Raw genomic sequence first — 17700 nt, 5'->3', positions numbered from 1 at the left:
TGAACAGTCTGGCATGTGAAAAAACTAAAACAAAAATAAGCTGTGGTTATATGACGCTGACCAGGCAGCTAACTTAGGAGCATTTAACTGCAAATTCAAAGAAAAATATTTTTTAAAACATCATTTGACCAGTTAATTTTGAATAATTACCAGAAAAGGATTTTAAAAATAATTTTAAATAAATATAAGAATTTATATAAAATGTATTTATTATTTTATATCAATTAATCTATTTTTAGTTTTTTTCTCAGGGAACTTGTGTGATATGCATGTTCATCGTTCATCTTTGAAATCATGTTCATATTGTGGCCAAAATATTATTATAATAAATAATAATATAATATACATAAAAAAAAGAATTTTTAAGCTTTTTAAGTTCTTTTTAAGATGCACTTTTTTCTAATATATTCAAGTTGTCAAACATAGCTAGCAGAAGGAATTGATATTAAACTCACCTGTCACATAAAGATGGGCATAGCAGGTGGCCTTGCCCACCTTATTGGATATGACACACTTGTAAACTCCTCCGTGGGCATGACAAACAGAGCGGATCACCAGGCTGTGAACATCTCTGACTACAGAAGAGACAACAGAGAGAATAAACACTTCATGTTCCTGCTATTCCCACCGCTCACACTATCATTTCCACAGGGTGTGCTTTCCGGAAAAGCTTAGCAGACTGTATGAGAATTGAATTATATTATCAACTAACTTACACTGTGTCATTTTTCTGTCCTCTGTGCTGTCAATCCTCTTGCCATTGTGAAACCAGATTATGGCTGGATACGGCAGGCCAGCAACTTTGCACCGGAGCACAGCCTCTCTGCCCTCAACTACATCCAGATCATAGAGCGGCTTGACAAAGTCAGGCATGGTGAATCGTTCCACCTCATTCTCAGGCACCTCAGGTTCCTCGGGAATGGAGGGCATTTTTTCCAGCTTTGCTCTATTAAAGATAAACCATCAAGAAGTTATGTTTTGTGCAAAAATGTTTCCATTAGAGAACAGTTTTGGGATTTTAGTCCTTTGATGCTTCCCCAGAAAATGAAAACTGTCATCTTAAAATGCTGTTTTTGTACATGCACAAAGCTATCGTATCCATTCAAAAGATTTGGAATATGGTGCACGTCATATGGATAACATTGTGGTGTTTTTGGAACTAAAAAGCCACACTGATCTATCCTTATATGGAAACAAAATATGTAATGATTCTTCAAAATTTTTCATTTTGTGTTCCATGGACAAAATAGCACCATACGTATGGAAGCTTATTGTGGTAATTTGGTTTTTTTAATCCTCACAATTCAGTTTTTTTTCTGAATTGTTAGATATAAATTTGCAATTGTGAGAAAAGTCAAAATTGTGAGATTAAAATTAACAATTACCTTTTTATTTTTTATTCCTTATTCCTTCATGCGACTTGACGTTTTTCTTGCAATTGCAAGTTTATATCTCAAAATTCGATGTCTCACAAGTCGAGTCGATGTCTCACAATTCTGACTATTTTCTTAGAATTGTAAGAAAAAGACACAATAATCTTTTTATTTTTGTATTTCTTATTACTTATGGTGACTTGTCAAAATGTTTTCTTTTTCCTGGAAATTGCTAGTTTAAATCTCATAACTCTTTTTCTCTCAGAACTGCACAGTTCTAAGTTTATATCTTGCAAAAGAAGAAGAACTTAATGTTTTTGGGTGAACTAAACAACTTTTAAACAAGTTCTGAGTGAATCATTAGTCAAAAGCTCATACATTTGAGAGGAAATTGCTGGTCTGGGCTCCTGCACATACAGCTCCGCTGCGCACTCGGCCTCCCCGTGTGAGTTCCGTGCTACTACTGTGTAGAGACCCTCATCTTCATTACTAACATGAGAGATGATTAACGAGTGCCGTCCTCCTTCTTTCAAGATCCGAATGTCTTCGCTATCCTCCAGCGGATGATCTGTTGAAGACATGACACACATGACTAAACCAGGACTGACACTAGGAGGCACTCGAGGGAATCAGAGTCATACCAAAGTGGCTCCAGATGACCCGTGGAGGTGGCGTCCCGCTGACCTTGCAGTCAAATCGAGCATTACGACCCTCGATAACTTCTAGTACATCCAGCTTACGGGTGAAGAGGGGCTCTATGGATGCTACGACCTTTAGCTTGGCACTAGAGGTCAGCTCCTCTATAAATCACATGACATGTTAAGTGAAATAGACAGTTTAATAAGTGGCTTGCAATATGCACTGATCACATCATGAAACATTTGTAAAAAAGGGTCATACTTATAACCTTAGGAACATGTTTATTTATTGGCATAAAGTGGGCTGTTTCTTTTGTTGCTACTGCATGTTTAAAGGGGCAGTTCACTCAAAAATTAGATCACGCCTTAATGTAGTTCCAAACCTGTATGACTTAAAAGATATTTAGAAAAATGTGTTTATTTTGTCCATGCATTCTTGTTTTGGACAGCCTTATCAATTTGGGGGTTTGACAGTTGAAACATCATCTAACAGTGATACTGTTTTTAAATAACATGAGTGTGAGGGTGAACTATCCCTTTAAGATTTCTGAGCACAACAATCCACTTAATAATACAATGAAATGAAATAATCATGATGATTGTTAAAAAATAAATTCAGTTGCTTATTTCCAATGTTCAAAAAAATCGAAAATAATATGCAGAGTAGCAGGTGCTACACCAAGCCAAGAAAATGTAATTCCTCATAACACAGTATGACTGGTTTAATGTAATGAGACTTGTAGAAGAATGATATATTAGTGTATAAAACAAACCAAGTGGACCAATTCCAAAGCTGCTCACCTTTAGCTGTGCTCAGTTTGCAGGTGTACGTTCCACTGTCATCTTCATGTACAGAGTTAAGCAGCAGCCTGCACCTTTTCCCATCAAAGTGCATCTTACAGTCCAACAGAGCTGGTTGGATGAGTTTCCCATCTGACAGCCAATCAACATCTGTGTCCTGCGGGCCGATCACATGACACTCGAACAAGGCAGTCTCCCCTGCCTTCACCATCACGTCCCTCACTGGCCGAATGATGGCCAGGCCTGGCTCTATTGGACGAGCTGGAAGAAAAATGATAAGGATCTACCAAAGAGTGGTGAAGAAAAACACCCCATATAAGGAAATCCAGAGCTTAAGTTAAAAGCACACAAGAGTCTTTGCATGTGTTTAATCTGCTGCAGATATAGAAGACATAGTCTGCTAATAGCTTGTGTTGTACAGCAGAGCAGATATATTAGAAGAATATGCTAATACGTTGTCTGTCAGCATAATCCTCTCATGGCTCAGTACGGATCAGCTCAAAATTATACGCAGAATTCCAAATTGCCTGGTCTGAGACTCTGTTTTTTGGTGCTCTTGAAATGTATATTATGCCAAGGCTAAATTTATGCACATTATACCAAGGGTGCATTTATTTGATTGAAAAGTAAAAAAAAAAAAAAAGTAAAAAAAAAAAAAAAAAAAAAAAAAAAAAATATATATATATATATATATATATATATATATATATATATATATATATATATATATATATATATATATATATATATATTAATATAGATTAATAATATTAATATCTATATTATATTTTAAAAATATATAGATTTTTAATAACTCTATTTTTATACATTTTAAAATATATTTTCTTCCTGTGATGGAAAAGCTGACTTTTTAGCAGAAAATCTGAAATGCAGAAATCATTCTAACATTGATTTGGTGCTAATGAAAGTATTAATTTCTTTCCTTTAAAAAAATAAAATAAAATCTTACTGGCCCCAAAACTTTTGAATAGTATAGTATATATTAAATATAATTTAATATTATATAAATTATATTTTAACAAAACACTGATACTGACTTACTAAATTAACTGCAAAACCTGTTAATCATTCAGCACGCCTGAAGTATGTTTTAAAATGCAAGACTTCATTAAAATTCTGTATTTAATACATAGAATTGATTGAGAGAAAATTGTACAACTGCTGGAAAAAAAGAAATCACATTATTTTAAACCATGACACAATTTTTTTCTGTCTTCATATAAAAACTACTAACATAATGCATTCGAACACATTCACTGACTTACATTGAAAAACTGAAATCAGCTGCTGAAATCGATTTATTAAATATTCAAAAGTTGATAAGCAGTGTTGAGGAAGCTACAAACGGCTCATAAGGTAAAGTACTTCAACGACAGTGATAATTCAACGGTAATGAACTTAGGAATGGCTTAGTTGCCTCTGCATATTAAGCTGAGCAAGAAGAAAGTATATTAGCAATGAAAAATCACATAATCTTTAGGAAAGTATTAGCTACATGATTTATCATGCTTGTGATTCCTTAATGCATACAGACCACGCAACACTAGCTGAAGCCCCTACCTTTCACCTCCAGTTTGCCCTCACACTGTTTAGTTCCATACTCATTGATGATCTTGCAGGTGTAAACACCAGAGTCTGACTTCTGTGCCGATTTAATTATCATCTCGAAGTTGCCCTCCTCTGTCTCATGGACGATATGCCGTGCACCTGTTTTAATGGTCACTCTGTCTCTCAGCCTGATACAAAGGAAAATAAAAGTGTAGTTATGACAATGCTTCAAAATGAGCAAACAGTCCATACTGTTTAAACTATATCATGAATTATCTACAGGCAGATAGATATTTTAGATTTGAACATACCAATAAAGCATGGGTTTAGGCTGTCCACTCACTCGAACAGACATGGTCACCTCTTGACCCTCTATAACTGTTTGGTCTCCAATAACAACCTGTTATGTTGGTAAATGTAGAGGCTCATTATTATTTGATTAAAAAAAAAAATCCAATGCTTTTGCATTTTATTACACAACTTTTTTGCAATATATGCAACTTTTCTGTTCCCCTGAAAAATTTTGCTTAATAGACATTTGTCATCAAAATAAAATGAAGTTCAGTGATGAGTGCGAACACAACATTTCTTTTTTTGCAAGAGAACCCAAGACCATTTTTTCTCCCATCTTATGTTTTTTTCAAGAACATTTTAACGTACAAAAATATTCCAAAATTTAATCAGGATCTTAATGTTTCCAAAAAAATAAAAAATAAATAAATAGGAATGGTCACATTTAAATTGATTTTGATTATGAGGATTACATGTTCACAATGGCCTGTAGCCAGCTATGAGGCTTGTACTTCAGTAAAATGTTCATGCTCAAAAATAAAATGTTTTCCTTTGCTGTTAAACTCCTCATATGAATGTATAATTCAGTTTAGACAGTTTGCAAGAATGTTTAGCATACTTGGCATCAAAATGATGACTGCGAAGCATTTACGACTCCAAATTTACCTCCTCTCGTTGAAATCGCTACCTGATTGCCTAATCCTAACCCCTCCCCACACCTAAACCTAAACCTACCATTAGCCTGCTAGGCGGGTAATAATCTGGCGGGGGTCAGAATTCAGAGGGCGCAGGCGCAGCCAGATCCATCTATTACAAGCATTTTTGGACTTGTCTATTCCACTTAATTTAACACTGTAGAAAGTTAATAAACTTGGAAGTAGCAGTTTAGAGTCAGCAATATCTTACTTGCACAAGATTGGAAATCATTTTTTTGTTTGTTTTAGTAGCAATATCTGGCAACACTGAATATTTTGGTATTCTCTGATACCTGAAAGGATGGAGGCTCCTTGAATCGAGTATCCACAATCTTCCTCGGCTCAGGTCCCCTGTATGAGGAGAAATCCATCCCCTCCTCAAGAGGACTGAGGTACTCCTCATCAGATGTGATGGGACTGCTGACATCCATGGGTACACCAAGGTTCCCACGCTGGTCCTGACTGGGCTCTGTGAGAAATACCAATGGGATTGGAGTGGATTTACAAGCAATACTAATAGATTTGCATGTTTACATCTCTTCATTTGGGCAACCTTTAACAAGTATAGTCAACATTCATCTCAATAAAAACATTTGCAGAACAATATGATTTTTTATTTGATAACAAAATCACGGATAGCTTAACTGGTTTAAATATTGACAACTTACCTTGGTCATCAACTTATATTAAGTATATTAAGTAGCATTTAGGTTCATGGCTGTGATGTAAACTAAAAGCTATTGGCTATTTGACCCAGTAACACTTCTGTAGATCTACTTCAACTTCCTGTTTCAACAAACAGAAAGAAAACCGTGCTGGTCCAGCCATTTCATATCTATTCAATGTAAAGCTAAACTGCTGATGTTAATTTAAAAATGGACATACAGAAATAAGCTACAGAACTGAGTCTCATTCCTTAAGTGAGGTACATGTGTAAACATATGAAACCCTTTGCCATGAGAGGCCTGAAGCCACGGCATTCGGTGAGACTCAGCGATGCATGTACCAGAAGAAAAAAATAGACACGGTGTCTCTTCTTACAAGAAGCTTAGAGCATATATATTACCATGAACCCGGGTATGATTCTAATTTCAAAGCAGTACAATTTTTAAGAACACCAAACGGCTCAAAGGCAGTGGTTACTTTCACTTTTTGCTAAAGAAAAAAAAAAGAATTAAACTTTTAAGACAAACAAAGCATCCAAAAGTACCTTAACAAAAAATAGCAAAATAAAAGCTTGGTCAAGTTCTGTAATACTGAACCATTTTTTGGAAACCCACCATGCAAATTCTTGAACACAAACCTACCTGGCCCTGCTCCTTCAGCCAGACCTTAGCCATGTACTAAGCCAACACCGAAGGCATCAGCGCATGTTCAGTCCCGACAGTGTTTTGTTAATATATGTCAGCACCTTAGTGAATGCCCCCAGATTTCAACTGGTGCAGACACTATGTCTTCCGTACGCTCTCTTGCTCTTTCCCTCTGGCTCTCTCACTTTCAATAAGACACTACCTCTCACATTTACATCAGCACAAACAGATGTAGATGTCCTCCCTTTTTTCCATTCAAGTCAAAGGAACTGCCATAAAATACTTCTCATAGCAACCATCCTATTTATATGCCTCTTACAAACTCTGCCGCTTCTTCTGTAGCCCAGCAAACCTACTATAGTATCATGAACTGTAAAGAAAATTACTTTCATGCAAGTCTTTCATCTGTCTGGTTCTTGAAATTTCTCAAGAGCAACTATTTAGCTGTTGTGTGTCACTGAGGAAAATAAAGACCTAGTTGGCAACAACATTTAATGGCAGGTTTTAACAACATGCTGTCAAATAAGTAACACAAGGATGCACTATATATGAGATTATTAGGAGATCGTTTCATGGAAGAAGGAGAGCTAAAAATACCCCCGGTATTCACCGCCCTAATAAGGCAAAGCTTCTCTTTCTAACCATTACCACAAACGAAGAAGAAGGAGAATATTAAAATATAGTATACTTATACTATAAGTCTTATTTAGCATTTTCTGCAATGATTCATCGTAAAACATGTTAAACAAAACCCAATGAAAAAAGTAACAAGAAAATAAATAAATAAATAAAACCTTTATTGTCCACAAAGTAAACATTTGTCTTCAGCTTCACCATATTTAAACAGCACAATTAATGCAAATCTTAAAAACAGCAAGTAAATATTACATGTACTGAATATTTCACTGTATTCCCATATGCACATATAAAAATAATAAACTAAACTACAACAGAAATAATACTAACTATTAAAACTAGTAAATGAAAGCAACTTCATTCCTTTTTTTGTTTGATTAAAAAGTGTATTGCTAAAATGTCCAATTTGTCAACATACATTTAAAATTTTTGAAATTTATTATGAGCCAAAATGCAGTTAAACCATTCATATGTTTAATTTAACCTTTGGGTTGCTATGGTAACCATCCAGACGGAACCATGTATGGAGAACTAGGGAGATTTTATAGAGAGCGGAGAAATCAAAGCAGCACAAAGAAAATGTTTGAATAGGCACTGGAAAACCAAACAGTGAGCTCATGTGAGAGCTGGTAGCAAGGAAAAAAGTGTTATGGTTAATTTAATGACTATGTTGCTTTAAGGGTGATTTTAAACACCAACACATTGATGCTAACCCCCACCCTGCAGGGCTGCATGTTGACAGTGTGACTCACTGCCTTTGATCCTACTTAGATATCTGAAGGTATTGAAATTCACTCCTCTAAAATCCCATACGTTACCCTTCAAACTCCCACATCCTCAACTCAGGCTGCGAACACAATATGCACATCCTTGCTGCTCAAAAATATTTACCCAAACATTTACTTGGAGGCATTTTCTGCATTGTTCAAAACCAAATATCCAGATAAAAGCAAGTAATATGTTTAAAATTAGGAAAATTAGGAAACCTAATTCTAACTCTTCTTAAAAAGATTAAGGATGTTAACACGCACACAGTATGGAAAAATGTAAATGTATTCATTTTCATTGAGAATTGGAGATTTGCCACATCATGAGTGACAGCTATCACTGGTGATTGCCACAGTCTTGAGCAGAGCTCAGCTTTATGCAAATAAAAAGTGTTGCAGTGAGACAACTAACAATGGGAGCCTAGACAGTGATCCATCAACTGCGACTGAGTAGGGATGTCAACCAACAGCAGAACAAATTGCTGTCAGTGAGAATGCCCTAAAACACTCACCTGATTTGATGAAAAGAGTAGCGCTGCTGGACATCTCGCCAACCTCGTTGGTAGCAGTAACTGTGTATGTTCCTGCATCACTTGGCTTCGTCCATTTGATGAGCAATGTGTGCCTTTCCCCCTCTACCTTCACAACATGAGTTGGACTGTTCTTGATCTCAGTGTTGTCTCTCTTCCATGTAACTGTATAAAAAAAAATCCCTCCAGTAGCAAAATTTTTGAAGCTTGAAAGTGCAGTCTTATTTCTGAGATGCTCTGGAATTACCTTTATATGTGGACTCAAAATAACTTTCTACAAGGATTGCTGTCTGAAGGCATAATACTGAATAGTTGACAACTTGTAAGTTAAAGTCTTTACAGAATGCATTTTTGAGTAAATGATTCAGAGTCAACAGGGACTACACCAAGACTGTATCAGTGTGATGCTCGAGTGTATTACAGTTTCAAGTCAAATAGGCAAGATGATAAAGGAGCTGTTTGAAGTTATTACAGCATAAATAAAGGACTTACCTTCTGGGAAAGGGGTGCCACTGACGATGCATTTTAAAAGAACCTCTGTTCCAGTAGAGGCCACAGTGTCCTGAAGCGGAAACTCAAACACAGGAGCCTCTAGAGGATCCTCTCCTGCAGACACGTACGAGTCGTCTGAAGATTCTGTAACAGCATAAGATATTTGTCAGATCCAATAGATTTGATATTCCTCAACTTGAATTGGAGGTGCATTGCAAATCAGGTTTCGTCTCACTATTTGTCAAGTCCAAGGTCAAAGAATTGCATGCCTCTGGAAATGCCTAAACTTACCTAATTCAGGGGACATTGGTCTTTGTCTGCGTCCCCTTCCTCTGCTTCTTTGGGGTTTTTCTTCTTTAGCAGTGCCACTTTTTACAGCCTTATCAGTCTTCTCTGCAGGTGTGTCTGTCTCCATTGGCTCCTCTTCGACAATAATTTTTGGTATAGTGAGCTTTAGAGCTGGTGGTAGAGGAGTCACATCCAGTTCCATCTTTTCCTCAGATGAAGAAGATGAAGAAACTCTTGGAGGTTTGGTGGGAGCTTGGACAGGACATTCTTGAATAGCTACAGTTTCTCCTTGCACCAAAGGACTTTCAGGCCTTCTTTCCAGTTTTCTCAGCGAGATCTCTATTGGCGTCTTCTTATGCATGGACTCATCATTTGCTTGTGGAACTTCCTGAACACGAACAACCCTCTTTACTAGTGGACTTGCAGGTCTTGGTTCCACTTTGCGTAATGTCATCTCTAAGACATTTCGGGATGGAGATTCAGCTCTGCCTCGAGAGCGCTCTTCAGCCATGGATGTGATCTCTACAGTTGGAGACCTTCGGGTACTATCTCTGCTTGGGCTTGGGCCCCGAAGTCTTGGAGACCTTTGGCCAGGTAAATCAGAGAGTGACATGGCCTCTGGAGGTGATGGTTCTTGTCCAAATGTGCTTACCACCTTGGTGGTTGGGACAGACCGATCGCTTTCAACTTTTTGTGCCAGCTGGTCTTTTCGTCTGCGTGAGGGTGATTTTGGAGGTGATCGTTCCTTGGCTTGCTCTCTCTCTCTCATCTCTTGCTCTCGCTGAGCACGCTCTCGTTCCTGCAGCTTTTGAAGAACCTGAGGTGGGATGGGCTCTACCTTCCTTATAGGCTGCCTGCTCCTGTGAGAAGTAGAGAGCTGCTCTGTTGAGAAAGATTTCTTCATGTGTGGTTTACCGACAAGCTTTTTGATGCGCTGGAGCTCCTCTGTGAACTTGTTCTCAATGTCCTGCACCTTTTGGGAGTAATGGGGTCTGTCCTCCAGGGAAGAAGCCCGTTGTTTGAACATGGTCCTTCTATGGGCTGCGTCTGCCTTCAGAGCCTCACGAAGGTCTTCTTTGGAGCTCTCCCTCGAGATCCCCAACCGGCTCCCTCCTTCATCAGAGTCAATAGATGATGCTCTGTTAAATCCAGCCCAAGAACGTCCCGAAATAGATCCCTCTGGGTTATCGATACTTTTTCTGCGCTCTTCAAAGACACGCACTTTCTCGAAGATCTTGGAGCTAGCTCTTGTCAGTTTTGGTGAAGGTCGAGGTGTAAGTTCCTTACGGGAATATTCGCTGACAGGTGTTTGGGGTCGAGAGTCTTGAGCACTACTCTGAGACATGCCTGAGGATTTGGGTTGCTTTATCTTCTCCTCAAACTCTCCTGGTACTGTGTCTTGATATTCAGTCGGCACGACAACTTTCTTGCGTGGGGCTAGGGGTGTGGCAGGGGATGAACCAGAACGGCTGAGCAAAGGAGAGGCAGTAGAGCGGCCAATTTTGGGGGAAGGGGGTGGTAGGACTTGAGGGGGAGATTCCCTCAAAACTTCTTCAGATGGGCTCCTAAAAGAAGGTGTTTGAGGGAAATGTTCTGTTAGAGTATGGGGTTATGCAAGGGGAGGAGCCCAACTGTTTGGATGACGACTTTGGAAGAGGGGCCAGAGAGGCTAATTTCTCTGATATGGGACCTTAAATGGGACCGTCTACATGTGTTTGTGTGAAAGTTACTTCAAATCTACTTCTGTTAATGTCTTAATTTGAGCTAAATAATTAGATTTATATATATATATATATATATATATATATATATATATATATATATATACTTGAGGAAAGAGTGATGTGAACCTTCCCAACTTTGAAATTTCAGGAGAGGTAAATAAAGAAAATAAAAAATGATAATGAGCTTCTGTTAACTGTATTTTCTAATTAGTTATGGTTGACAAATTTGAATATAAAAATAATGCGAGGGGATGTTCAGAGCATGAATAATACGTATTCCATTAATCTTGGAGTGACAGTCAAGAGCACAAATGTCTATAATGCTAAGAATTCTGAATTCTGTCTTAAAACAAATTGTGATTTATTTGTCATATAGTTTGCAACACAACTGAATGCTCAAAATTAATGTAATAATAGCACATGTCAGATTAAATTGTGCCTACTAGCCTATACCTTCCAAAATCACTGGGCTAGACCACCACACATCACTGGATATTTACAGGAATAAGTCAAGTGTCATTTGCCAATGTCAGGAAGGAAAAAGTGAAACAAGGATTAGTGCAGGCACATAACTATTAAATGTTGAGTCATCAAGAACACTGCTAAAAGGGGTCTTATTCAAAATGGCTGTGCACTAGAAAATGTCTGGAGAGCAGTAAAATTGAAACATCTTTCTTGTTTACACAGCACAGACCAAACTGCACTAACCTTGAATAGCTGATAGAGCTAAAAGTACTGTAAATCCAACCAGTGTAGCTTCCTTCCCAACTGGCTTTGACAAACGTATTCTTGTATTCAACATCCAGTGCACTATAATAAGTGAACATCTCCCATGCAGCATCAAAATCATGCAAAAACAAAGCACAAATCTGGTTAAAACAGAGGGATGTTCCTTAGCAATGTGTGATGTTAGTAAAGTATGACAATAACCAACTGGCAATAGCGGACAGTTTGCTACTTATTCAAGATAAATAAATTAAAAATAAATTTACAGTGTTGTACTTTTTGGTTTTACTTGAGGGAATAATACTCAACACATTTAAGTGTTTTAGATTGCACTTTATTTGAGATCATTACCATTGAAACACTGATACTGAACTTTGGGAAAATGTAAAAGACATAACATTTTATTAATTTTTTGTACAGAGCTTTAATCTGTGTGGATAACACACATCTTCAAGATTGCTTACAAGATCTATGCCCTCCTACCCTTGCGAGTCAAGGCATCATGTGCATGCATGCAAGGTTTCATGCTGTGCAGTTCACCAAAATCAGCATGCACAAAAAACCAGGGGGAAACCGAAGGGGTCGATGATACCTAACACAAAAATGTGATGCAAGCATGTTTTTAATGCAAACTTTTGATCAGCCTAAATTTTGCATCAACTGCTGTGCGGGTAGAAAACTAAAAGAATTTGCATATGGACAATGGGGGTCAAAGGAAAGTATGAACTAAATAAAAATAAATCTCGATGAGAAATGAAAAGGCAATAACGGTGCGTGAGGGAGGTGCTGTATTATTCTAAACTAAATTCAGACTATAGTTGTTTCAGTAACCTCTCAATCTTGTTCTATAGTTTTTTATATGTATATGCATATGTGACACTTTAATGTACTATTACTTTTATTATGATGCATGGTAAAATGGTAATGTTTTAGTGACAAACAGAATGAGCATACAGCCAACAGAAGATGCATCACCTTCAGCTTACTCAGCAAAAACTATTTTGGAGTTTAAATGCTTTGTCTTCAGATACAACAGTTTGGCCTACAGCAGCACTTCCAGAGAGGATCTATTCTTAGATTCCTTCAGCAGCTCCCGAAAAATGTTGACCTGCACAAAAGGTCATTGTGCTCTCAGCATCTCAGTTTGTACATGATGTGACACAGATCTGACAGATTATAAGTTGGCTGCTTTAAAGGCCAGGTCATTACCTGACAGTGCCCTGCACCTGCCCTCTCTTAGACAGAACCATGACTTTCTTTAAGGTTATATCTTAGTGGTAGGCACAAACAGGAACAGCCTGTCATTACCAATAGATCTTGGTTCAACACATTCATGATACAAATGAGAAGCAAATCAATAGCAGAACCAAACAAAGGGGATGGAAAACAAAAACTAATGGATAACAGCAGGCTTGAAAGTATCCAATGCCTGGGACTGTTCAATGCTAAAAAGAGTGGGATGGAATTTGAAAATCTGGGTTATGATATATGTTTAAAAAACTATAATTTGAGGGAGAGTTTGAGGGATATTTGGTTCCAAGAGTGAGACAGTCGACCCTGGCTCAAACATGGATGAAGAAGAGTGCTACAGAGGAATGAATGACAGAAGATACAATCAATCGCCCACTATTCTTTTCTAAAAATATCTATCCAGCTTTCATCCAACCATTAACAACACAACATACAGTTTTAGTCAAATTGTAAGAATGATGTTTTAAGAGACACATGTGATTCAAATCCAAGACAGACAACTAACTACATAAGAAAACTTGTCACGAGTAACACATCTTCTTTTAACAAACAACTTTCAATATATCTAGAATGACTTATAATGGTTTTTTATTTTATTTTATTTTTTTTATCCAAAACGTGAAACATTTCTTGCATTAAGCCACCGAAATTAAAATACGAGAATAGTCTCGATGTTTTTGTGACGCACATCAAGCACTGAGACCCATCTGAAATAACAAATTATGTGTTTTTTATCACTAAAAAGCAAAGAAAAAGTTAAATAGTTTTATAATAAAAATAACGCAAAATATACTTTTTCATCAATAAATCTAGAATATTTTAAGGAATATTTATGGTGAATTTTAGACTCTCACCACATTATCACCACAGCAAAAAAGTTCACTTGAGCATGAAATCAAATCACTTGGATTGACATAATGTAAAAGTTCTATCTATGACAATGTGAAATTAATATGAGCATCAACTAATGTTCTTCAGTGTCACTTCAATACAGCTCTCCAAAAATGAAATAATACATGTATATTACAAAAAAAGACAACTTTTGCTGCGCTGCCACTTGCAAATGAGTCACGTATAACTGTAAGGCTTTTGGCAGCTCACACAGATCTACACTCTGTGGGCTGAGCTGAACCTCATCCAAACGCAGAGAGCCCACTCACTGTATCTTCTGTCATTCCTGTGGTGATGTAAGCTGCCTCGTGGGGCCACCACAACACACGTCTCAGATACAGAGAGAGACAGAGCAGGAATTACAGCCTGGCTCTTGTTCTCAGCCTCCTCCCGTCCTTAGCACTTACAGGGGACACCATGTTAGAGCAAGGGTCTCTTGTGACTCTGACGGGGGCTGTGGTTGTTTATCTTTTAATGAAGGATCTTTTAATATATCTGTGTTTTGGTTTGCTTATGGTGGGCTGTGGCTGATTGCGGTTTATTTTAGTTTGGGAAGGTTTACTTACAGGGGTACAGAAAAAGTCCTTCCTCTATAAAGACTGAATGTACTACCATAGTAATCGCTAGCTAAAGACACACTTTCCTCGGACCCCCAAACCGGTCGGGATAGATTGGCGCGTGATGCTCGAATCAGAGGCTCGACCCCTAGGTGCCTGATCTGGGTGCCCGTCGGCTCCCGGCTGTTGGCTTGCCTGGCTGACTGCGGCCCCGGAGCTCTTGATCCCAGGGCTAGAGCTTCTTTCTCCAACACTGTGGTCTCTCCGGCGGCCCAGCGATCGCTCGCATCTGGGGCAACATCCATCATTCTCTCACCTGCAGCAGAGCGAAACGGGAACAAATAGAGCGATTGAAATTTCAGGCAGGATGCTCGACGTGACGACGTCCTAGCGTTCACAAGTTATGACTCATCCACGTTATCAAAAAAAAAAAAAGAAGCTAATAACAGAAATGACTTAACTACTATTTCTCTTTTTCAACATAAAAACCACCTATTAAGATCTTAAAATATTAATTAAATGGGTCATATAATGAGAAATAAAATGCTACTTAATCTTTAGAAATAATAGCATTCATTATACAAAAAAAACTTTAGGAACTAAAAACTTACTTCTAGGGCTGTCAAAAAATAAAAGCATACATATTATGTGTGTGTATTTTGTATATATAATACATTATTTGCGTGTATTTAATATGTATATATAATTACATTTAAACATGCATGTATGTGTATTTACATATACAAAATAAATATACACAGTTACACACACTTATATTATGTAAGCACAAGCTTTCACTTTGGATGTCATTAATAATGACAGCCCTACTTGCTTCATAAAAAAAGACCAAGATTTTTGGAAAAATGTCTAATTTTAAAGTTCTGATGTCAAAATAAATAAATAAATAAATAAATAAAATCACTTAATGGAATATTTTAAATCTATATTAAACTTGAGACACAGCAAACCGCTCTTATTTCACATGCAAAGAAGAGGGCATTTACATAAATGTCTTAAAGGTACAGTAGCAATAAACTGTCTGTTTAACTATAACAAAAAAAAAGGTTAATTATAACCATTTTGGTTAACAACACTTTATTTGCACCTTAGATAAACAAAGAAAAAAAGATTAAGCAAAACAAAACTGACACATAAGCCCTTGAAATTCTTATAAGAATGAAATACTGTGTGTTATGCCTAGTACTAGTGGATAATGTAAGTGGATTACAGGAGCATGCATTCAGAGGTGTGAAGAATAAAGCCCACGTGATGCCATTCAGCTGCAAACTGTGTTGAAGCAAAGTCCCAGCTGATGCCTTGAATGGATTATACTGCAGTCAGGAAGCATCCATCAAAATCAATGACAATGTGCCTCCGCCCACCCCCTACGCCCACCATAACAGATCAAATCAATCACTTATGTCACTACAGAAATCAAATGCTCCACCAAATCCTGACACGTTTATTTCTCCAGTATCTCTTTGTTGGTGAAATTGTTGACTTTCATTTTGTCTAAAGGCTTTGGATTGTACAACTGTACGCTATGTGCTGTGAAGACATCATTCATAACAGCGCTAATGACAAACAAGCAATTTAGAGTGCAATTCAAGCTATATTGCTTGTGGAGCACTTTTCTAAAATCTATCTCTGTCGAAGGCTGCATTGTTCACAAGATAAATGAATTTCAATGTTAGATGCTGAGATCAAAATGGATATTTATATACAGGCCATGCTGTTCTCACACTTCTCATTCCTAAGCTGAAATCAGGCATCAAATAAATATCACTCTATTCCTCGCTTCTATTTTTTTATTCCTCTCTCGTGATGATGAAAGAAATGGAAATATTGTTCACCCAATCTGTAAGTGTCTCAAACACACTAGCAACCACGTTCCCCACGGGGATAATGGGAAGACTTTTGTCATGATACATACTGACAAATGGGAGTTCAATTGCCTAGATTTCACAGAGGGACTAAATAGAATCAAGAGAATAGTCTTTGTAAACACATCCATGCTTTTCTTCTTCTTAATGATAATCTATATTCATGAATATAATCAAGAATTTTTTTTTTAAGACACAAACATTTTAAAAACACACATGCTCACATCCAGGCTCCAACCAAGAACTGCTGTGTGGAAGACCTTAAATCACATAAAATGCATGCAACGTGATACATGATGCAACGTATTATTCATAGATTTTCATTCTTAAAGCATGGTTCAAGCACATTTTCATGCATTTGGAAAGACAATAAAATGCACAAAAATGCACTATACATAACCTGTGTATTTGAACAAGATGATTTAAGTATTATTTAATTTATATGAATAAACATGCAAATACATTTTATAATGCCTGCCTGTTTAATTCTAATGGTCAAAGGTGTATTTTGAGAGTTTCTGTTTGTTGTTACCTCTTTATTTATACTCCTCTGAGCACCTGTCTTATCAGATCTGTGATAAGACATGCTTAGAGATTTTGCATAATGTGTGATTTATCTGAGGGAACCGTTGTGTGAACGCTTCCAAAATAAACAGAATGTGTGATTTAAGTCACTTTAATGTCAACGAACGTGGGTTTTTCAGTAATATTAATTGATTGATTTCATCAATACATTTTTTTTATTAACATGAAACATTAAGATTGTCATTATTTATTCCCAATGTCTTTCCAAACCCCTATACTGTATGCAATTCCTTAAAATGACAGCTAATTGTGACCAACCATGTTAAACTCTAAAATAAACAAAATAAACAAAAACCACAAAGGAACTATAAAAATAGTCCATTTGACTCATGCATTAGATAACAAGTCTTTGTAAGCAATGCGATAGCTTTGTGTGAGGATCAGACTGAAATGTAGCTCATTATTCACTGAAAAGGTCATGTTCACAGATGAGAAACAATGTTCTGTTTGGTCAGTGTGCCATTTTTAAATCTGAATGCAAATGCAAATGAGATTTCAGAGCTTCAGTGGAGGGCAAGATAATCATGAAGGCTGAACAAATCAGAAAACACCATAACGCTACTGCAAACTCACAATATAGCAAATAAGTTGTAAGAGATATTTACTTTTTTTTCTAATGCTGTTTTTGAAGAAGTAATAAACAGAGAAAAATATCGGCCGATATATTGGCCTTGGCGATATATCGGTTGACCA

The 17700-nt window shown here is 37.0% G+C and overlaps 1 protein-coding gene across 6 annotated transcripts in view; it reads right to left on the bottom strand.

Moving 5' to 3' along the window:
* The window catches only part of LOC127965290 (striated muscle preferentially expressed protein kinase-like), a 73757-nt gene that overhangs the window by 20288 nt on the left and 35769 nt on the right, over nt 1-17700 (bottom strand). For all 6 annotated transcript variants that reach the window (XM_052566045.1, XM_052566040.1, XM_052566041.1 and 3 more), the window contains 12 exons: nt 14735-14855; nt 9394-10955; nt 9103-9246; nt 8593-8775; nt 5661-5836; nt 4693-4781; nt 4394-4569; nt 2813-3073; nt 2015-2173; nt 1752-1941; nt 717-946; nt 456-575 (listed from right to left, as the gene is read on the bottom strand). In XM_052566045.1, coding sequence (XP_052422005.1) covers nt 456-575; nt 717-946; nt 1752-1941; nt 2015-2173; nt 2813-3073; nt 4394-4569; nt 4693-4781; nt 5661-5836; nt 8593-8775; nt 9103-9246; nt 9394-10955; nt 14735-14847 — 3403 coding nt within the window. In that variant the 5' untranslated portion in view covers nt 14848-14855. The remainder of the gene's footprint in view (nt 1-455; nt 576-716; nt 947-1751; nt 1942-2014; nt 2174-2812; nt 3074-4393; nt 4570-4692; nt 4782-5660; nt 5837-8592; nt 8776-9102; nt 9247-9393; nt 10956-14734; nt 14856-17700) is intronic.

Source organism: Carassius gibelio, chromosome B9 (assembly GCF_023724105.1).
Source record: "Carassius gibelio isolate Cgi1373 ecotype wild population from Czech Republic chromosome B9, carGib1.2-hapl.c, whole genome shotgun sequence".
NCBI lineage: Eukaryota > Metazoa > Chordata > Actinopteri > Cypriniformes > Cyprinidae > Carassius > Carassius gibelio.
This window is presented reverse-complemented; position numbering and strand designations above follow the sequence as displayed.